Source organism: Nematolebias whitei, chromosome 5 (genome assembly GCF_014905685.2).
Source record: "Nematolebias whitei isolate Nwh7 chromosome 5, NemWhi1, whole genome shotgun sequence".
NCBI classification, from domain to species: domain Eukaryota; kingdom Metazoa; phylum Chordata; class Actinopteri; order Cyprinodontiformes; family Rivulidae; genus Nematolebias; species Nematolebias whitei.
The window spans coordinates 10453559-10476936 of NC_056502.1; the positions used below are offsets into that span (position 1 = coordinate 10453559).

The following is a 23378-nucleotide window of genomic DNA, read 5'->3' on the forward strand; positions in this document are numbered from 1 at the left end:
TACTAATACAAAGGAGGTATAAATCATTTTACATATCCAACCCTGGCAGTGTTCTCCCTCTGTCCTCACTGTTGTTGAGTGGTGTTCTTTATTTGCGGAGCAGTAACATTTAATTAGCATCAAAAGACCGAGGCTCATGCAACATCTATGAGCGGTGACATTTTGCAACAACACAGGGATTTCTCAGGTGACTAAGGGTTTCACACGGGTGGAGGGGAGGGGGAGTTTCTGGGAAACATCTAACATTACTCACCATCTTGTAAAAAGCTTCAACTCCCCATCCTCAGCCCAGACATATTCCAGTTGCTTTGATAGGTCAAAACGTTGAGCACTCGTCCTGTGATGAGGTGTCGGCAAGATTTATTGTTGTTTATGCTGTTAGTTGTGCCTTTAGCGATATTCTACTAGCTGGAGCAGTGCACAACCTTTTTTTATATTAGAGTTGGTGTGTTTCTTTAAAATGAAGAACAATTTGAGGACAAACAGAGTCAATGTGTTGTGTGCGTGTGTGTGTGGTGGCATGTGGCCGATGCCCAGCAAGTAATTTTGGACAGATGAAAAATTTCAGAACCTGATGCCCTCAGTCATGGCTGACCCCTCGTGTTACTTTAGTGAGCACATAAATCATTTCAGTATCTTTGTTACAATGTTTCTTCTGGTCATCCATCTTTCTGTTCTGTTCACTGCAATATTCAAAAGTGTTTTTTATAAAATGAGCAGAAAATGTTTAAATTATATAGAGACATTTCTGCTGCTTCTAAGAGACTGGAATGTGGAATATTGCACAGCTTGGCTTCGTGTTTTAATTATAAAATGTAATTTGGTTTAGCATTTTTCTGACATGGTGACCTTTCTCTTTTACGTGCATTTCATTTAATCCCTGCACCTGGGTCTTATAGGAAAAACCAAGTAATTTCATTTAGCTTTGCTAACTTTGTTTTGCCTTTTAAACTGATGAAGCATGTCCAACTTCGCCCAGCAATCCTTTCCCTTGACAAACCCATCAGGAGAAGCACACTGAAGAATGACAACAGGATGGATGCCACCCCCTCCCAGAAAGAAAATGAGTGGAATCACAGCATTTTCCGCCCAGCTAAAACTCAAGACAGATGGAGCTAGTGAACAGTGCAGCACAGCCCCCACCGAAACCATGGCAACAGTGAGGCAACCAGAAGCTTGCCAGGCCAATCGCAGCGAAGAGCTCAACAGTATCTAAGTAGGTCCCCGAGGTAGACTCAGTAAGGATGATGGTCTTATAGATGGAGGAGGGTGTTGAAGAAATGAGGGGATCCATCATAACAATGGAGGAAGAGCGAGAATTCACCGCCGTATTTTGTATCCTAAGGGGACGATTCAATGCAACAACCAGCATGTTGGATGACAGGCAAAATGGCACGCCATCAGCAAAGGCTGTTAAACAGGAGCAAACTAAAGCCTGAAGCTACATCATCTACAGTTTGTGTGTTTTTATAGAGTTTACACACATTTGTATAAAAGGGTTGCATTGCTACAGTTGGAGTTCAAACATTATATCCAGTTTTTCCCAATTTTTTTTTATCAACTGAGGCCCACATTTGCTCCTTAAAGCAGGGATTAGCTGCACAACAGCAGCCTCACAACTCTTGGAGATGGAGTGTCCCGCCCGAGGACGCTTGACCTCAGGCCCTGTGGTTGTGTGTCAGTTGAAACACTCCTTACACACACCATCTTGTTAACCGACCATCTTGTTTCTGAGATTTGTTGCACTGTCATGTGGTTGAAAAGATTTTCAGTCTAGACTCTGCTCAGTCCACGCTTGAAGAAATTTGCTGTAGTAGAAATTATACTCCCAGCTCCATCAGGTAGAGGAGCACATGATTTACTGTGTTTGGCCAAGCACATTGTCATAAAACTCGGAGAACATCGAGAACCGTCTTTCTTTTTTAAACTAAAACTGAGTGTGTGGAGATGAAACAATCTGTTCTGTTAAATTCAAGGTCCACTTGCATGTTACTGAAGCCGAAAGCAACCCCTTCATGGATTGCTCCCTCAAGCTGCCTGCTTTAGTTTATGAGTTTGCTGAAAAGAATGAAAGCCGTGCAAAATTTACACATTTGAGACATGGTCGAACGACCAACTTTGCATCGTCACAGTTTAAATCTAAAGACTGACAGATTAATAGTGAGAAGGACAAAGCTTTTGTACGCAGTTGCTATTTAATTGCATAAATGGTCTCAGTTTTCACAAAAAACATCTCACCAAGACGTCAGTTTTTATTCCAGAACTCGGTTTGACTTTACTATCCTGTATCAAAGCCGTTTTTTTGCTTTTAAAATATATACTGCTTTTACAGCGTGCCGATGAAACAAACGAGCCGCAGACCTAAATTGAAGTTATCAACTATTCACAGCTGGTGTATCATGTTAAACTGAGCTGCCTTTTCTTTTCTGTGGAGGTTCTGTGATCATTGAAGCTTTTAATTCTTCATCATAAGGACAATAGATGAGAGAGTATTTGTCACTCAGGTTAAATTTCCCCTTAAGAGTAATGCAGTGGTGTTCAGTATGTGCATGATTGTCTCTGGCTTCCCATTTGTAGTCAGCTACGACAAGACAATAACTTTCTGCAGACTCCCCAGTGAGGGATTTGTGCTGTGAGCATTAATCTCTGAATGTGTCTTATGGGGAGTCTTAGTTTACAGCAGAGACAAACAAGAAAACATACGTCTCTCTGGTTTTGACACTTAGCTTAGGGTAGTATCTCACTGGGCGGCAACTGTTGGAGACTTCAAGGTTCAAGGTTCTTTATTGTCATTTGCGTCACATGTGGTACATGAGGTGGAACGAAATTGTGTTCTCAAGGTCCCAGTTATGCCAAAAAATAGCAAAAATATAAAGTATATGAAGAAACAGTATACATTATACAGGGTCTAAGATATACGCTAAACGACACACTAAAAGATCTGATATAAGCTAAACACTAATAATGTAAAATAATAGGTTATATTAAACTGCAGCCTGAACAACTTTGTGCCTGGCATTCACAAGGGACTCTCCAAAATGTCTTGAAATGTTTTTGGAGATTTTAAATTTCTTCGCATGAGTCATAGAAACTTGCTGTGGGATTTCTAGGTTTCCAGTCGCAATCACTTTCTCCACAGCTGCCACCCATCTTAATCATCCACCACTCCACACCTGCACCTGATCTGGAAGACTATTCGTGTTTTTCGCCCTATAAGTTGCAGCTTTTTCCATAATTTGCATGCCCTGTGACTTATACGCCGAAGGGACGTATTTATGGATTTTTTTTCCCCATATTTATAAACCAATTTTTGACTGAGATCTGACCATTTTAATTCATTCTGACAAAAAAATTGAAGACTAACATTGTCAGCCACTAGATGACACTCGAGTAGCACAGCATGCCGTTGAATCATGTAATAGGTCTAAGTGGCTATTAATGACACAACTGGCTTGCCTTAGCCTGCCACTGTCGTCTGACTAAAGCAACCGAATGAGCTTCATTTCACTGCACCGCCCCGGCAAAATGCGCCTGATTTGACCATCAAAGTGTATTTATTAAGCAAAAGGTAGTGTCAGGATTTTGTGGACAGGAACGAACCCAATGTGCAGACAGGACTCAAACTCGGCAGATTACAAAAATAAGTATTTTAATAATAAATGAAGAACAAAACAAACAGCTGACGTGGCAGCAAAACTTACATGAAGACGGATGGCTCAAAGGGAAACTCAGGGAGGACTCAGGAAAGCTCAGGGGAGACGCAGGAGAACGCAGAGACCCAACGAATACGACCCGACAAAGGAATAACACAGGACAGGAGGTTTATATACAAGGACAAGACAAGACGTGATTACAAACAGCAGGTGTGACAAGACAAAGGTGGCAACAATTAAACTGACGAGGAAACACTAGGGTAACACAGACACAAACAGAAACAGCAAAAGGTGCCATCCTTACAGGTAGACTGAAACACATCTTTACTATAATTTCTAGCAAACATATAATTGTTTAAGTGTTTATCTTGTCACATTATTGTTAAAGTCCTCCTGTGCACGCTCCCGCATCTGCCATTTGACAGCCCATTTACAAACTGGATTCCAAAAAAGTTGGGACACTAATCAAATTGTGAATAAAAACTGAATGCATTGATGTGGAGATGGCAAATGTCAATAGTTTATTCGTAATATAACATACAAACCGGATTCCAAACAAGTTGGGACACTAAACATATTGTGAATAAAAACTGAATGCAATGATGTGGAGATGGCAAATGTCAATATTTTATTCATAATATAACACAGATGACAGATCAAAAGTTTAATCTGAGTAAATGTAACATTTTAAAGGAAAAATATGTTGATTCAAAATTTCACAGTGCCAACAAATCCCAAAAAAGTTGGGAAAAGTAGCAATAAGTGGCTGGAAAAGGGAAATTGAGCATATAATGAACAGCTGGAAGACCAATTAACACTAATTAGGTAAAGTGACAACATGATTGAGTATAAAAAGAGCTTCTCAGAGTGTCAGTGTCTCTCAGAAGCCAAGATGGTCAGAGGATCACCAATTCCACCATTGTTGTGCAGAAAGATAGTGCAGCAATACCAGAATGGTGTTACCCAGCGTAAAATAGCAAAGACTTTTAAGTTATCATCATCAACTGTGCATAACATCATCAAAAGATTCAGAGAATCTGGAACAATCGCTGTGCGTAAGGGTCAAGGCTGTAAAACTCTACTGGGTGCTCGTGATCTCCGGGCCCTTAAACGTCACTGCACCTGAATCGGGAATGCCACTGTCAAGGAAATAACAGAATGGGTTCAGGAATACTTCCCGAAAGCATTGTCAGAGAACACAATCCACTGTGCCATCCGCCGTTGCCAGCTGAAACTCTACAATGCAAAGAGGAAGCCATTTCTAAGCAAGCTCCACAAGCTCAGACGTTTGCACTGGGCCAGGGGTCATTTAAAATGGAGTGTGGCAAAATGGAAGACTGTTCTGTGGTCAGATGAGTCATGATTTGTTCTTTATGGAACACTGGGACGCCATGTCATTCTGGGCCAGAGAGGACAAGGATAGCCCAAGTTGTTATCAATGCTCCGTTCAGAAGCCTGAATCACTGATGGTATGGGGTTGCGTGAGCACTTGTGGCATGGGCAGCTTGCATGTCTGGAAAGGCACCATTAATGCAGAGAACTATGTTCAGGTTCCAGAACAACATATGCTCCCACCTAGACGTCATCTCTTTCAGGGAAGACTCTGCATTTTTCAACATGATAATGCCAGACCACATTATGAAGCAATCGCAACATCATGGCTACGTAGGAGAAGGATCCGGGTACTGAAATGGCCAGCTTGCAGTCCAGATCTTTCACCTATAGAGAACATTTGGCGCATCATAAAGAGGAAGGTGCAACAAAGAAGGCCCAAGACGATTGAACAGTTAGAGGCCTGTATTAGACATGAATGGGAGAGCATTCCTATTTCTAAACTTGACAAACTGGTCTCCTCTGTCCCCAGTCGTCTGTTGAGTGTTGTAAGAAGAAGGGGGATGCCACACAGTGGTAGAAATGGACTTGTCCCAACTTTTTTAGGATTTGTTGACGCCATGAAATTTGGAAACAACATATTTTTTCCCTTAAAATGATACATTCTCTCAGTTTAAACTTTTGATCTGTGATTTGTGTTCTATTCTGAATAAAATATTAGATGTTGGCACCTCCACATCATTGCATTCAGTTTTTATTCACAATCTGTTTAGTGTCCCAACTTTTTTGGAATCCGGTTTGTATTTTAGGCACAACACTTGCCCATGTTTCCAGATTCAGCCCACATTTCCGGGTTGTCAGCAGTGAGTCATAGCAAATTCTTCGTATCAGCGGTGATGCATATTTGATATGACGTATACGGCACAGTGACATATTTATGGATTTTTCCACTTCATTAGACATATTTGGACTGATGCGACTTATAGGGTGGTGGAATGTGTACAGTAGAAAATATGGTAAGCTTCTGCCAGATGTTCTTCCAATGTTGGAACATTATCATACCTTATGGTAAATAATGGACAGCCGGTAAACTTGTTTCTAAAATGTTTAACTAACCTTTGTACTTTTCTCCAGTAACTTCCAGGGCCTCCTTGTCCTCTTTGACGTTACCTTGGCATGATCTTGTTTCTACAATCACCAAACATTACTTGGATCAGAAAACCACCAAGCACCTCTAACCTGATCCTCTCTCCAATGCCACTCACCTTCTCAGGACCACCTCCACCTTTTCTTCTCTTCCTTCCCTGTAAATATCTTCACTTGTAAATAAAAGCACCTTTTGTACGCCTGACTCTGCCTCTTCCTCAGTCTGCTAACTTGGGGTCAACAGCAACTAAAAACATGTTACTTGGAGGCTTATCACTTGAGTTTTGAAAATATTAGAGAAATTTGGGAACAAATTTGTGTTAAAGTGGTCACAGAGTTGATGAGGGCATCTCAAACCCATTGGTGCCAGAGCTGTATTTTGCCAGCAGTTCTGTTAGAAAACGTCCAGTCAAATGCCCCAAATGTTTACGTTGATGTTTAATAAAAAGCCTGTTCCAAATTTCCTTTTTCATTAGACACATGTTCTCCAGTATTTTAAATAGCGGGCTGAGGTGGGTAAGGTGTGGGTGGAGGTGGGCATCAAAATTTTGTACATGGACCAGAAAAGAGTTTTTCAAACCACACACAAAAACAAGTCATGATATTAAAAACTGGCTGCTCAAAATGACCACACAGCTTACTTAGTTGCAAAAACTCAGCATTTAGTGAGACTACAGTGTAAAGTTCACATGATACAGTTTTGTTTCTCCAACAGTTTTAGCCCAGTGCGATGCTCTTACAGTGTTTCCTTACATGCATATCATAGAAGTGGTCATATCCTTCAATGAGTTGAGTCTTTGATGAGGCAGCCAGAGCTTTGAAGCCCGACACTGCCATCAGGAGCTGCTCCCCTCCCCTTTCACTCCACAGACGACGAGCTGATATCACAGACTGAAGCACAGATCCATGCTAGGCCACACAGATAACCCAAATCTAATCTTTCTCATCTTGCCTCGCCTCTTCTCATCCTCGGGATTCAGACACAAACCTCACCCGCCCCCATTCTTCTTCATCATCTCTCCCACTGTGAATCCCACCATTTTATCCTTTACACTTTATCCTCACCCCCTTATTGCACTGTAGTCCTCCAGTCTCATTAAACCTCACGTCTGCTGGGGCTTTTCTCACTGATTACCCTAATCTGTTTTTTGTTTTTTTTAACTTGGAGTGTTTGTTCTGCAATAAAAATGAATTACAAGAAGCAAAAGGTTAATAGCTACATTTGTGTGCTCATCATCCACCCATGCACCATAGCTGGGTCTATAGTATGAAATTAACCATTTGACATTATAAATTATATATCTTTCAATAGTAAGGTTCAACTTGTGACTCTGTCCAACTTGTTTCCCACCCAGATTTTGAGAAATTGTCAAAAGGTGCAGATTTATTTGTTAATAAATGCAGCTATTTCTTATTCCAATGTCCGGGCAGTTTGTTTTAAACTGTAGTTTCCATATTCACTTCATTTTGTATTAAATATAAAAACTACTTTTTGACAAAACCTTTTGTCAAATAAATACAACAAACATTCAGTTCAAATCTAATATTTCTTTAATTCAGTTCACAAAAGTCTGATTTCCTTATTGCAAAAAAATAAATAATAATAGTCATATGAGATATACAGAACAAAAAAATGTATGAAAATTGTTATCTAAAAAAAACCCTATAATTCCAGTGAACATGTAGTTTAAATATTACCATATTTTTTGCTGTAGAAGTCGCACCTTTTTGCATAAATTAGCATGCCTGCGACTTCTACAGCGAAACGACATATTTATGTTTTTTCCCATATTTATAACCCAATTTTTGGCTGAGATCTGACAATTTCATTCATTCTGACATGGAAAATATTGAACACTACCATGTTTAGCCACTAGAGGGTGATCAAGTAATATAGCAAGCCAAGTGTCATAAAATATAAAAGTGTCTCATAAAATACAAAAGTGTCTCATAAAATATAAAAGTGGCTATTAAACTTGACACTTGCCATGCCATACCAAGACACCTTCATCTCGCTCCGGAACTCCTAGAGCAAATCAAACCAGCTGCATTTCACCGCGCCACCTAGGCGAAATGGAGCTGATTTGACCATTAAAGTGCATTTATTAAGGAAAAGTTCAACCGAGACACACTTTTACTATAATGTTGAGCAAACAAATAATTGTTTTAAGGTGGTTATCTTGGTAAATTTTGAAGAAATTCACAGCAAGTCCTCCCTCTGCATACTCCTGCAGCCACAAATCGGCTTTTGAAATGCAGCTGATTTGACCGTCAAAGTGCATTTATTAAGGACAAACTGAGACACACCTTTGCTATAATTTTGAGCAAACAAATTATTGTTTTTAAGTGTTAATCTTGTTAAATTATTTTTAAAGTCCTCCGGTGCATGTTCCTGTGGCCGCTATTGGGCAGCCAATCAATTTCTGGCACAACACCGGCCCACGTTTCCAGGTGGTCAGCGGTGACGCATAATAGATGTGACTTATACGGCGAATCGACGTGTACAGCGGCAAGTACGGTACTATTGCCATATTTGATCCAGACATGGTGCAAAGGAAAGACTAAAAGGAAAACACTTTGAAATAGTTTGTAGTTAGCTTGAATAAACCGACATGATTATATTAACCAAATTATGTGTCGTAGTAACAAAGTTAAATGGGTTTTTTTATGCACAATTTAAAGTTGTTTTTTTTTTCTTTGCAGCTCTTTCAACTGTTTACCCACACAGTATTTTCCTCATCTTTTTAAGTTCAGAGTAGGTTTCAACTATCCATCCGTTATCTTTACCCGCTTCTTCCTTTTTTGGGTCGTGGGAGTCACTGGTGCCCATATCCAGCTATCACTGTGCGAGAGACAGGGGACACCCTGGACAGATCGCAAGTCCATCACAGGGACACATAGAGACAAACGAGACAAACAACAATTCACTCTCTCACTCACACCTAGGGACAATTTAGAGTAACCAATCAGCTTAACAAGCATGTTTTTGGTCTGTGGGAGGAAACCGGGGTACCCGGAGAAAACCCACGCATGCACGGCGAGAACATGCAAACTCCACCCAGAAAGGCCCCCTGGACCGGGATTTGAACTGGGTCAACCTGCACGTTGAGAGGCAACAGCTCTACCAACTGCATCACCGAGCTGCCCAGCTTTCCACTAAGTAAAATAATTATTTTTATTCACAAAAGTTAAATCGTCATCTGGACAGTTTATTTTTGGAATAAACGTTTCGTCTTTCACCCGAAAACTTCGTCAGTCTGAGCCTGCCTGATTTATTTTATATTCTTTGTCTTGCGCAATCCAATCATTTTAACTGCTCTATGATGTACAGCATGCTTGTTTTATGCAAGTTAAGCATTTTGTGATTTGGTTTGTTATTTTACCTGTAAATGGTGTGACAATATGTCCTATTAAATATGAATATTTGAGCGATACTGTTGTGTGTTGGCATTAGCTTTCACACTGAAACAGCTGAGCAGCTGAATTTAAAATTAAAAACGTTTCTCGTTTGGTCACCACAGTTAATGTGCCTCTTGTGCCACTTTGCTGATAATTGTTTCAGAAAATAACACTTCTGTCGAGTTGTCTGATCATTTTCATCATCTTGAGAAGGCAGTTTTCTACTGACTGAATAGTTTTTCCTTCAGCAACTTGACTCAGAATCCTTTTTTTTATCACAGGACTGGTACATATTTTAACACTGAGGTGTATGATGAGCATTTCAGTCTCTGCGTGAGTCTTTTGGGGTCTTAAATGTTTTATATTTTGTTCTTGATTGTAAGTTACTGACAGGATATAAAAAAGTGCAAGAGGAAACCTAAATCCATCACCCTGCACGGCTGTGCAAAGTCTCAACCTTTTTATGTAAGTGACAGACTGTCTCAGGCAGTTTTCCTCTCTTACACTTTAACAAGATCTCTCAGATTTCTTGTGGTTTTTCTCGGTGTATTGTCATTCGATGCCCACACATGAAGGTAACTGTAAGCTCTTGTGTCTGTCTGAGTGGGCCGATCGCTGCCTGTTGTCCTCCTACACCAGGCCTGGGAGACTCTGTCAGGGTCCTAATGAGGACTGGATCTGACATGCTCTCCAAACACCGCTGCTCTCTGCTTCCCCTCAGCTCCCACCTCTTCCCCTGCTGTTCCACGGTAATGACGGCAGAAAGGTTGTGGCACTGGGAAAATTGTAGGCTGAATTATTGATGGGTCACAGAGTACGTCTGGTCAGTCGCTTCAGGGAGGACTGATCACGTAGGACACCCTTGGATGTGTAAACAGACCTTGTTGCTATGAGACAGGGACATTTAATTTGTTTGCTGTGGTTCCATGGCAGCAGCTGATGAGGTTCAGTGTGCTGCCATTATAATAATCTCTCAAAGTGTGAGGACAGGAACTTATACTGACTTTCCTCAAAGAGATAACTCACGGATCTAACATGCTCAATCTTTTATTTTTCATTCAAACAAACGTGGCAAGGATTAAGTCATCCTTCTGAAGTGCAGTAGTCCCTCGTTTATTGCGGGGACCTCCCGGCAATAAGTAAAATCTGCGAAATAGCTACGTTATATTTTTAAAAAATATTTTTATATATTTTAAGGCTTTAGGAACCCTTCCCACGCTCTTGCAATGTTCTAAACTCTTAAACCTACATTATTTTAACAACATACGTATATGTAGCTACTAAGTTTTACTTACCAGGCTCTGCAGAAGAGCAGACTGTTCTGCAATGTTCTTTTCCGACTCGGTTCCGGTCCGACTTGGTTCCATTTCTGCAGACCTACCTGTAGCGACAAAGCCCACAGCCAATGTACTAAACTCTTAAACCTACTCGTTTTAACAACATACATATATCTTCTTCTTTCGGCTTTTCCATCTTCAGCGGTCGCTACAGCGAGTCATCCTCCTCCATTTCACTCTGTCCTCTCCATCCTCTGTCCTCACTCCAACTACCTCCATGTCCTCTCTAACTGCATACATATATCTCATCTTTGTCTTTTTCCTGGCAGCTGCATTTCTAACATACTTCTACCAATATACCCACTGTCCCTGTCTGGCCTCTCTAACTTTAACTCCCAGTTGTTCAACCCGTGCTGATGTCTGATGTCATGATGCATGCTCAATAATCCAGGTCGAAAAATCTAAAAAAAAAGTTAAGTTTGGTCCTCTGGACATTCAAAAAACCAAAACAAAGCAAAACAAAACAAAACAAAAATTTAAAAATGTTTCATCTTTCATCCAAAAGGCTTCTTCAGTCTGAGGTGCTGTATTCAGCTCCGTTGTATAAATAGCACCTTCTCATAGTGGATCGACCAGTTTGCTGCTGACAGCCAGCTCTGATGATCTCATTCCTAATCTGACACATCCTTGTCACTCCTAAGGAAAACCTCGAAATCTTAATTTTTGCCACTTCCAGTTCTTTCTCCTGTCTTTTTATCAATGTCACAGTCTCCAGCCCATACAACATAGCTGGTCTCACCACTGGCTTGTAAACTTTTCCTTTGACCTTTGCTGACACCTTTTTGTCACAAGTCACTCCTGAAACTTTTCTCTATCCACTCAATTCTGCCTGGACTCTCTATTTCACCTTTTTACAACACCCCCCATTTTTCTGGACAGTGGACCCCAAGTACTTGAAGTCCTGCACTTTTGTGACCTCTGCTTTTTGGAGCCTCACTGTTCCACCAGCCTCCCTCTCATTCACACACATGTACTCTGTCTTACTACGGCTGACTTTCATTCCTCTTCTTTCAACTGCATACCTCCACCTCTCCAAGTTCTCTTCCGCCTATTCCCTGTTCTCACCACAGATCACAATGTCATCTGCAACATATGTATATGTACCTACCAAGTTTTACTTAACAGCTCTGCAGAACAGCAACAGCTCAGTTCCTCTCTGACTTGGTCCCGTTTTGGCAGACGTACCCTGTCGGGTCTGGTCGGCTCTCTGGCTCGGGATAGTGGTGGTGGGCTCCGGATGGAGTGCAAGACTTTCGATGGCACATGTCCTACTTGGAAGTCCTTGTGGGCCAGCTACCAGCTCTCAAGATTAACCGATTGGTCTGGAGATCTATTTCTGCTCTGGTTCTTGTCCACTTCAGTGGGTTCCATGTGGTTTTCTGCATCCGCTGGGCATCAAAGTCGCTATATTAAACGCCAAACTTTTTTCCGTTCAGATCAAAACTTTCCCTCTACGTATTACAGCAGAAGGCAATGGGGCTTCTGAGTGGGGCACTATTGGCTTCTGGGACATGTAGTCCTTATGAGCGGGGATACTGTATAGGCTTATTTAGAGAAAACTACAAAATGGCAATGCATGTCCGAAGTATTTTATTTTGTCGTTAACTTTTTACTGTGCAGTATCCAGTACTGTTCCAATCACGTAATATTAAAGTCGACAATCGTGTCGTGCACAATTGTTTTTTTTCTCGTGCTCAATTTTACTTTGAAAAACCACGATAGAGCGAGTCAGCGAAAGTCGAACCTCAAAATAGTGAGGGACTACTGTACTCTTACATTTAAGCAGACATGGTGTTGCAGCACACAACAATCAGATTTATATAAGTAACAGCAGCACACAAAACAAGTCACGTACTGCCACTCGCAGGCTGCTTTATAACACACAAAGGTTATATTAAAGCTAAAACAATCCAGTAATGACCAGTTGGTTGCACCAGTTCAGCCACGTCACCTGTCATATTCACAGTAATTATAGGTGCAGGGTGTTAACATCCAGAGCTGAGAAAAACGGCAGAACAATCGCATCACTGAAGTGGGAAAAATTACACTGACTGTAGCTGCCGTGGTATACAGAGGGAGAAGAAACTGAAACGATTTGTATTAGCTCAGTTTAGTGGGTCAAAGGGAGGGGTACAGAGTCTGTGGGTGGCTCGTGTGTTTTTAAAAAGAACATTGAAGCTGCTCTACGTTGCTTAACAATATAGCTGTAATGTGAACAAATTTAGAGCGGCTTCCTTCCAGCAGGAGCTTAATTGAGCAGCCACCACTTGTTTGTTCTCCAATTTGAGCTTTGCTAGGCACTTCAATTTTACCACTGCATTTGCCTTCTGAGAAGCCCTAATGTCTAATTTAATGGATCTGTTTTAGCATGTACGCCTGCTCGCTCTCGGGCGACGGTGTGCTGCTTAAATAATGCAGAGAACTTTTCGTTTCCATCATTGGGGGCGAGCAACTGATGTGAGACTTTGTGTTGCGAGCTAGCAAACAGCGTTGAAGACATCGGTTTCACGTCTGCAGCTCGGCTGATTGAAACATTGTTTCAGGAGTAAAAATTCAAAGACTGTTTCAGTGGATACACTTTATTTGGAAGTTCGACTGCGTTTGGTGACTGAACAGATGCTTTAGCTGGGATTATTTATTATGAACGCGACACACCACTAATGCTCCTCAGTACAGCCACCATCTGTAGCTCACTTTTCCAAACAGTAATGCTGCGGCAAAAAGATTCAGATTTGTTGGGAAGTGGGGCCGTGACCTGTGGACTCTTCTGCTTCTCAGTCAGCTCAGACCAGTAGCTTGTAAAATGAAGAAAGCAATCAATATGCAACAAAGGGCCTCACCTGTCAGCCTGTCAGATCCAGCTGAAGGAGTAGATATATTTTGGACAAGACAAGCGAAGCGGAGACTTGTAATATTTCTTTCAATCAGTGATTAGCCCAGCCCGTCTCTGGAACACCTTGAAAGCATCTTTCATTTTGAATATTCCTGTGTTCACATGTGAACATCCAGAGAAAAGGAGAATAATAATTATCAGAGGTAGGAGGGAAACTTAGCAGAGCAGGTGCAGATGGACTTGTTCCTGTTTTTCAGTGTGAGCAGAACATTATGACACCAACTATAGAAACAACATTTTGAAGAAAAGTAATTACACAGATCTACCACAGGTGTGGAGTCACAGCTGTGAAGCAACATGCTAGTATCTAAATTACTGATTTGATGTGTTTATTTTTTTATTAAACCTGAAGCTTTGTGTGGGTACATACTTGGACTGAGCCATATGTTGGTTAGCATAAACACCAGAGAGCCAACAGTCGAACCAATTCAGTCAAAGGGAACAGGTAGCTAAGATAAATATCTTCAAAAAGTTCAGAACCAGTAACCTGAACATTTGGGATCATCAGAACCTTTATAGGAAATGTCAGGTCTGCAGGATGAGACTGAATTATGATTTAAAAGATAAACTCGGAGATGCTGTGGTGCTGATCTTTATTGCACTGAAAATCCATTTGAACTTTTTTGTTTTGTGGGACCATCTTTTGCCTGAACTATTTAACAACTACCATATTTGTCAGCCTATAAGTAGCACTTTTTGCATAATTTGCATGCCCTGTGACTTATACACTGAAGCAACATATTTATGGATTTTTTTCCCCCATATTTAAACCATTTTTTGGCTGAGATATGACCGTTTTCATTCATTCTGACTGAAAATGTTGAACACTACCATTTTCAGCTGCTAGTTGGCATGCCATTGTATCATGTAATAGGTAAAAGTAGCTATTAATGACACAATTGACTTGCCACAGTTGCCACGTTCCTCCAGCAGGCCTGGAGCAACCATCAAATCAGCTTAATTTTGTTGCGCCGCCCTGGCAAAATGCATTTAATTTGACCAATGAAGTGCATTTATTAAGTAAAAGTTCAACTGAGACGCACCTTTACTACAAGGTCGAGCAAACAAATAGTTGTTTTAGGTTCTTATCTTGTTAAATTTCAAAGAAATGCACAGCGAGTCGCCCTCTGCACATTCCTGTGTCCACATATCGGCTTTTGAAAATGCAGCTGATTCGACCGTCAAAGTGCATTTATTAAGGAAAAGTTGAATTGAGACACACCTTTACTATCATTTCGAGCAAACAAATAATTGTTTTTAAGTGTGAATCTTGTTAAATTCTTGTTAAAGTCCTCCCATGCACGCTCCTGCGGCTGCCATTTTGACAGCCATTCCAATTTTGGCACAACACCGGCCCATATTTCCTGGTGGTCAGCGGTGACGCATTACAAACACAACGCGTCAGCGGTGATGCATAATAGATGTGACATATACAGTGAAGCAACGTATTTATTGATTTTTCCACTTTTTTAGACATATGTGGACTGATGTGACTTATAGGGCGGTGCGACATGTACAGCAGAAAATACGGTACCCCCAAAAAGTTTTTAAATTAGTTTTTACTGCGTATTTGGTCTATTTTCCCCTGTACTCCAGTTTCCTCCCACAGACCAAAAACATGCACGTTAGGCTGATTGGTAACTCTAAATTGTCCCTAGGTATGAGTGGGAGAGTGAATGGTTGTTTGTCTCTATGTGTCCCTGTGATGAACTGGAGACCTGTCCAGGGAGTCCCCCACCTCTCGCACACTGATAGCTGGACATGGGCACCAGTGACCCCAATGACCTGGATGGATGGATGGATGGATGGAGATTTCTATTTAAAAAGTTGAAAAATAATGGCTACCTAATACTTCACCTACGTCTAAGCTTTCGGAAAAACAAAAAAAAACTTTCTGTGCACTCTGTCTATAAATGTACTTTAGAGTCTATTATTTGTGTCTATTTGGTGGTGTTGTAGTAAAAATGTTACAGAACCTGTGATATGTACAGATGTGCACAAAAACAAAGATTTTGTTTTTTTTAGAGGAGAGAATGTAAAATTTGATTTTGTTATAAAAGAAATCACTTTTCGTTTACAGTATGTATTCATGAATAACCAAAATAATTGCTTTGGTTTCTACAGAACGCCTTTTCCTTTTTGCAAACAGGGAATTTTTAAACATGTTTTTGCATTTTTAGAGTGTAGTTTTCATTGTGGGACCTGTCGTGATTTAAAATGAGCTTTGATTCGAATGCAGCTGGTGTCTTTAAAGGAACTGCGTTTGTTGTTTCTGTATGAAGATTTTATGCATGCTGCCTGCATGCGCTTTGGTGTCAGAAGTAGAGGACAGAATCAAGGAGACCATAAGCAGTCCTCTGAAACCGAGATGAAATATAACTTCAAACTGCAGACAGGTTTTCCGCTGCTGCTTACCAGCCATTTCTCATCTTCAAGAGATCAGGGTTTCAGCTCCCTTCGTCTCCTGCATCTCTGTAATGGGAGTAAAGTGGAGGTGATATGAGCCATAAAAGAGGCGAGGCTTTGTTCTCTCATTAAAAGTCCCCACTTTTTTTTTTAGAGAGAAACAGTCGCACTGTGGGAGCAGGATTCAAGGAAAGCCAAGGAAGCTCTTTAGTCGCTGCTATAACTCTTCAGCAATCAGTCACTCAGTTTATATTTTGGCACTACATATTTTTATGATGCCTTGTTGTTTAGTCTGACTTCAGAGTCCCAAATATGAAGCAGAGAAGAAGAAAATAAACTTAAAAATAGATGTGGGAGTCTGCTGGACTGAGTTAGTACTCAGGTTAAAAGTATTAGGACTAAAATACAAAGCAGGTGAAACATTGTATTTAACTTTCATTATGTCAAATTTATTAAAAAGCTATATTTATTGTAGGCAAACTGCAAGGGAATGAAAATGTGCCTGAAAAGTTTCAGTGTGTCTTGGTGCAACAAGTCCAAATGTACAGTGTTGCCAGATAGTCGAGGTTTTCCAGCCCAAAAGTCTGTTAAAAACCGCCCCATCGCACAAAAACCCACCTAATCAATATCTTATTATAGTTAATGTTTGAACACACACACACACACACACACACATATATATATATATATATACACACACACACCCACACAATACCCTTCACCCTCTGCAAAGATATATTGGTGTTTATATGTTCATCAATGTGATTAATCAAAATCAGTCAAATGTGAACGCTCATTCTCTTTATTCAGGAAATCAACATGTCACATTTCAGGATCTGGTTATAATAGACACAGATTAAATGTTAAATATGAATATTTCTATATTTATCACCATAGTAATAGTGTTACACACAGTAGTTGTAAACACTCAAAAGAATATCTATGTTGGTTTAGTGCTTACTTTCAATCTAAATATTTAAGGAGTAAACATTTTTAATAATCACTTTAAAAGTTATAAATGTTGTCTTTGGTGCCTGTTTGTTTTCCAAATGTATCAGTGTTTGTGAATGACAGGGATTAACATAAAACACTTTGTAGAACGGTGCTTTGTGAAGTTCAGTCCATTTCATTCTATCAGTTGACCAGCAGTTCTGCCACATCCAATATGGCGGCCGCACCGACATACAGCTTTACGCGTCAGCCCACTCAACGAGGTGTCCACTGAAACAGCCTCACCAGTTCTCTGTTTTGAACGCCTGGCAGATGATGGAGAAAGGTCAAGGGAGCTTTGCTATGAAATAATGATGAATGATTGTTTGAAATGTGTTTATTAACTCAAAAACCGCCGATCTGACTCCAAATCAACACAAATTAACCCCACCCGCCCAAAGCAATTTCTACCTGCAAAATCAGAATGACAACCACCCAATTGGCGGTAAACTGCCCAATCTGGCAACACTGCAAACGTATTCCCACAGACAAGCACTCATTATATTTATCACTTACTGTTTTGACTAAACATGAAAAAGGCTATGTTCTTCATTTCTCAGTTTAATGTCAAGATGTAGTGTTTACCTTTTTTCCAACAAAATGGGACACCTTCCAGGCAGTCTATATGTCCTTGTTGTTCCTTTTGAATAAACAGATGTCGGGTTTTTGGCAGATTTCCACATATTGGAGTTGCTGGGGCAGCTGTGGCTGAGTGGTTAGAGCAGTCGTCCTCCAATGCAAGAGTTGGGGGTTCGATTCCACCAGCAGCCCCATGCTGAAGTGTCCCTAGGCAAGACACTGAACCCCTCATTGCCTCTGATGTGTGTCCCGTCGGTGTATGAATGTGATCCAAAGCACTAGTAGAGTGCTGTATGAATGGGTAAATGAGGGCACAGGTTGTGTTGTAAAGCACTTTGAGTATCTTGATCAGATAGAAAAGTACTACAGTATATACCATTACATATGACGGTGACTAACATTTACAAATATATGGTAGATTTTATGCTGGTTAAGGAAGAGCAATCATGAGACTAAATATAACGCATCATGATAACTTCAAACTAGACATTTTAATGATTGATATAAAAATAAAATAATTTCTGATTAAGTAAATACACTTACGAGCTCTTTTCTTAATGCAGTTCACACTCAGGCCACTTGACGTCAAAGCAAAACAAAGAGTTTGGGCTGATGGTAGAGACAAGGGCTAAAGGAAACATTTCTTCATTTTCTAATCCTAACAGATAAAAATATAAATGTTAATCACTGGCTTGCACTGATAAATGTAAAATTTGGATCAAAATAGCCTAAATGGTTTTAAAGTATTCACAGATAAATGGATGTATGACAAAGCACATGAGCCCATTCTCTAAGGAGCTGAGAGGTCAATAGAAGTAGCAGATAAAGAAAAGTTAATTTTTTTCTGAGCCCTGATGATGTTTGCTGCAGGAGCGATGACGTGCATACCCGATGAGTGTCTTTGTCAGTTACGAGCCGAAGGAGAAGCTAGTTGTGTCGGGCCTCCTATTTTCAAACCCACAGAGAATTTTCACTAAAAGTAAAGAAAGCGACGCGTCGCCTTCTATCAATACTGCTCTTTGCAGAGAGCCTCCGTTCTTACGCCAAGCAGGCAGAGAATGTTAAAAATAAAACTTGTGGACACAACCAGCCCAGAAATTTACCGATGGCCTAACTTTACAGAGCGGACGCGTGCGGGGGGTGCAAACACATAAAGTGCATTTACAGCAGCACTTGAGTAATGAAGCTTGTGTGTCGGAGGAGGCTCGGTGAGGCTGAGGAGACCGGCCGCATGTCAGGGAAGACGGATTTATAAACGCAGCTTTTAATTTAGCTCCTGCGCTGCATACAGTAAATCACAGAGCAGATGGCAGCTAAAGGGGTTTTTACTGCAATCAATCAACTAATTTATAAACAAGGTAACAAGAATAAATGAATGCAAGATAATTGGCAGCCTTTGCGTCATGTCTGCCTGTTACTTAATGTAGCAGAGACACTTCATTTAAAAGTGAATAATTGCATGAACAAAACTATTTTACGGAGTTAAAATGATGCATCAACACCCCACAGATGTGTGTGTATGTGTGTGTGTGTGTGTGTGTGTGTGTGTGCACTTGTGAGGATGTGGGTTTGCCGGAGCAGTGATGGCGGCAGAAAAGAGCAACGAAGAGAGATGAGCGAGAGCAGGCGGAGGGTCATTAAAGCTCACTTTAATAAAAATAGAGAACCAGGAGGCTCTGAAGGGAGCGCAACACACACACACAAACACGTGCGCACACACGCACATCAATACTTGTGTTCTTCTCTCTGAGCTCTTGATAAACAGCTAAAACCATATACTCTAAATTCATTTTAAAAAATGAGGTCTTAACTTTTTTGCCTCTTTTATTTATTTATTTTTTTTTTTAATTTTGTTGAATTTGTCTAAAACACACACACAAGGTCTTTGCATGACCATCTGGTTTACAGCAGAAAACATAATTCATATTCAAATATTATTCATAAAAAAAGTTTTGTTTTAAAACTTCAACTCATTTTTTTTTATATATATTCTTGTTGTTTTAATGGACAAAATTATAAATAGCGATTGCAGTTTTGAATCAACAAATTAAAAAAACTAAACCGAGCATTTATTACCATCTTTGTGGCGTCGGACACTTGTCAAATAGTAAAACCTTTTTTTTATTATTTAAGATCCACCGTTTTTAGACATTTGAATGTAGCGAGGGCTCATGAGCATCAAACGGCTCTGACGGCATCTGCAGGATTCAAGGTTCTTCATTGTCATTCACATCACATGTAGTACATGAGGTGGAACGAAACTATGTACACAGGGTCCCAGTTACATCCAACAAAAATACAAATTTTAAAGAAAAACAGTAATAAGATCCAAGAAATGTACTAAGAAATACGCTAAACTAAGCACTAATAGTATAAAACAATGCACCAAACAACAGCAGCACGAACAAAGGAGCATCTTTATCAACGTCTGCATGGAGTAGTAGCTCTCTATAAAAACATAATCCTCTTTCTATGTGGAAGTGGTCAATTTAATTATTGTTCATGCATTCGGCCAAATATAAATTTGATTTTAGTTTTAAAATTTTGTGTTGGAAGCGTGTCAAACATCGACGTTTAAGTTTGAGCAGTTACTTTCTGCCATAATCACTGGGGTTGTTTCAAGAGTGTGGCATGTTTTGTTGTTTAATGCCTGAACATTTCACATGTTTTCAAATATAAAATGTGAACTTTAATAAGAAATTTGAACAGAAAGCTATATAAATGTCTTGTATAACTTTTCATACTGGGATTTGAATTAAAAGCTAAGTTAATTAAGGGCTGAGTCTTGATGTTTTAACTAAGGTCATCTCATGAGAAGTGGTTTCTTCAGGTTTTATTAAATTTCGTTCAGTGGTTCACGAGATGTTTTGCTAACAGAGCTGACCTCAGTGTCACAGTTGTAAAAAGAGACCTTGCACGATTAGCACTGTCACTTTCAACTTATCATCCCAGTTAGCACAAGACCAAAGTCGATCTCACTGTCTACAGTTGTTGTGTTTCCAGTTGCTTAGCTGTGGCAGCCATATTGAATAAAGTTGACTACAAAACGTATTCACATGTAGATGCAAATTTACTGTATTTTTCGGATTATAAGGCGCAATATTAATGAACAGGTCTGTTTTCATACATAAGTTGCCCCGGAGTATAAGGTGCATTAAGCGAAACAAAACGTATGTCAATCTTTATTCAACTCATTCACAATAACCACATACAATTGGTTTGAGGTCAGTAAGCACAACTAGAATTAATAAATAAGGTGCTCCTGATTATAAGGCTCACTGCTGATTTTTGAGAAAATTAAAGGATTTTTGGTGTGTCTTATTGTCGGAAAAATACGGTAATCAAATCTGTCCAGTGGGTGATGAAATATTTTAACATGACAAACACAGGCATCTTTTAAATGAACAGTACAAGGTCATGTGTTGTAAAAAAATAAAATAAAATTACACAAAACCAAAAATAAACGTTTCACCAACACAGTCAGCAGCAAAAACACAACAAATAATCAAAAATAAAGTTAAAAAAAAATAACACTACGAGAAGGTGCTATTTATAAGACTGAGCTGAATACAGCACCTCAGACTGAGGAAGTCTTTCGGATGAAAGACGAAACGATTCTACCATTTTTTTTGTTTTGTTTTGTTTTCTTGAATGTCCAGAGGACCAGATTTAACTTTTTAGGATTTTTCTACCTGGATTATTGAGCATGCGTCAGGAAATTTTGATTTACACTTGAGGAGGGCAAACAGAAACTGCATGAGATTTCCCTTTTGTGTGACTCAGTAAAAGCTGCCCTCAGAACACGCTGCATGCTGGATTATCCTAATTTTATTGGTCAATTTTGTTTGTATAGTAAAACAATTAGACTCGTATTGTAGCTCACAGGATCAGTTACTGACTCTGATGCATTATTACGCGCTCGCTTCACACCCCTAAAGATGCGTGGAGTGAAGAAAATATGTTAGCTCCTATAGTTCACTGAAGCTCAGAAAGTCTCATCAGAATCACCGCGGACCACAAACTACTCACAGCTGAGACTTCTTGTACCCTAATAACAACCCTCGTGCTGATGATCGGTGGTTACATGTCATCTGGCTCCATTTTTTTCCTCCAATTTTCCCCTCATCTTCTTCAATCTTCCAGCCGAGTCGCTGTTCTGCTGCAGTCCCTGATTCTGCTTCATTCCCCTGCAGAACCCGTTCTCAGTCCCTTTCTCTCATGTGAATCTGCTCTTTCACCTCTGCTCTGTTGCCTTCCAGTCCCATTAAACATCTTTTTTTTTTCAGGGATTCAGTACAGCTTCTTTCTTTTAAACACAAGTCTTCCCACAGCAAAGCAGAGGTTTTGTGACCGATAATTCAGCTCATAAATGATGTAACTCTTCCTCAACATCGGCTTCAGAGTCACTGGAAAAGCGGTATAATAGTGGTTTAAGATGGATTATTGTAGATCTGGTTGCTTTTACTTTGGCTGGACTTCTGTTGTAACAAGCTTTGTTTTATATAATTAGATTGAAAAGAAAAAATATAAAACTGTGGGGAACCGCATTCAGAGCTTCTGGTTCCCAGCCTGTCACTGTGACTTCTTTCTAACTAGGTTGAGACGAGAAGCACATTTTGTAATTATTTATGTGTGAGATATAAACAGAAGGAATGATAAAACATTCACATGCACCTTCTCTAAGTGTGCTGCCTGTTCACCAAGATGCTTCTCTCTGGTTTCAGCTGTTCAAGAATAAAGCTGTGGAGCTGGGAGAAAAGCTACTGCCCGCCTTTAATACCCCAACTGGAATCCCTCGAGGAGTCATCAACCTGGGGAGGTGAGTTTTAACACCAGTCCTCACCTCCAGCTGCCCAACATTTATTCTCAGCAGTCAGAAAAGAGAGACACAAAAGTAAAAAAAAGCTGGTTTGGTTCACAACATAAGCTACCATTTTTTCCAGCATGTAAGTTGCACCTTTTGCATAAATTTGCAAGTACTGCAACTTATACACCAAAGCGACTAATATATGTTTTTTTTTTTGTTTTTTTTTTTTGGCTGAGATCTGATGATTTCATTCATTCCGACATGAAAAATATTAAACATTAACTTCTGCAGCTGCTAGAGAGCCCTAGAGCATTATGGCAAGCTAAGTGTCTCATTAATAGGTAGAAGTGGCTGTTAATGAGACACTTGGCTTGCCATAGAGCCACCTTCGTCTCGCTCTGGAACTCCTGGAGCAAACGTCAAATCAGCTGCGTTTCTCTGCACCACCCAGGCAAAATGCAGCTGATTTGACCATTAAAGTGCATTTATTAAGGAAAAGTTAAACTGAGACACAACTTGGCTATAATGTTGAGCAAACAAATAATTGCTTTTCGGTGGTCATCTTGTTAAATTTTGAAGAAATGCACAGCGGGTCCTCCATCTGCGTGCTTCTGCAGCTGCAAATCGATTTTTGAAATGAAGCTTTTTTTATCCATTAAAGTGCATTTATTAAGGAAAAGTTAAACTTAGATGCACCTTTGCTATAATTTCGAGCAAACAAATAATTGTTTTTAAATGTTAATCTTGTTAAATTCTTGTTAAAGTCCTCCCGTGCGCGCTTCCGCGGCCGCCATTTTGGCAGCCATTCGATTTTTGGCACAACACCGGCCCATGTT

At 40.0% G+C, this 23378-nt stretch overlaps 1 protein-coding gene across 1 annotated transcript in view; it reads left to right on the forward strand.

Annotated features, from left to right (window-relative positions):
• Positions 1-23378, forward strand: part of LOC119409666 (mannosyl-oligosaccharide 1,2-alpha-mannosidase IC) — a 91514-nt gene that overhangs the window by 38490 nt on the left and 29646 nt on the right. Inside the window, exon 3 of the mRNA XM_037676568.1 lies at positions 22460-22554. Within this exon, the coding sequence (XP_037532496.1) occupies positions 22460-22554 (95 nt within the window). The remainder of the gene's footprint in view (positions 1-22459; positions 22555-23378) is intronic.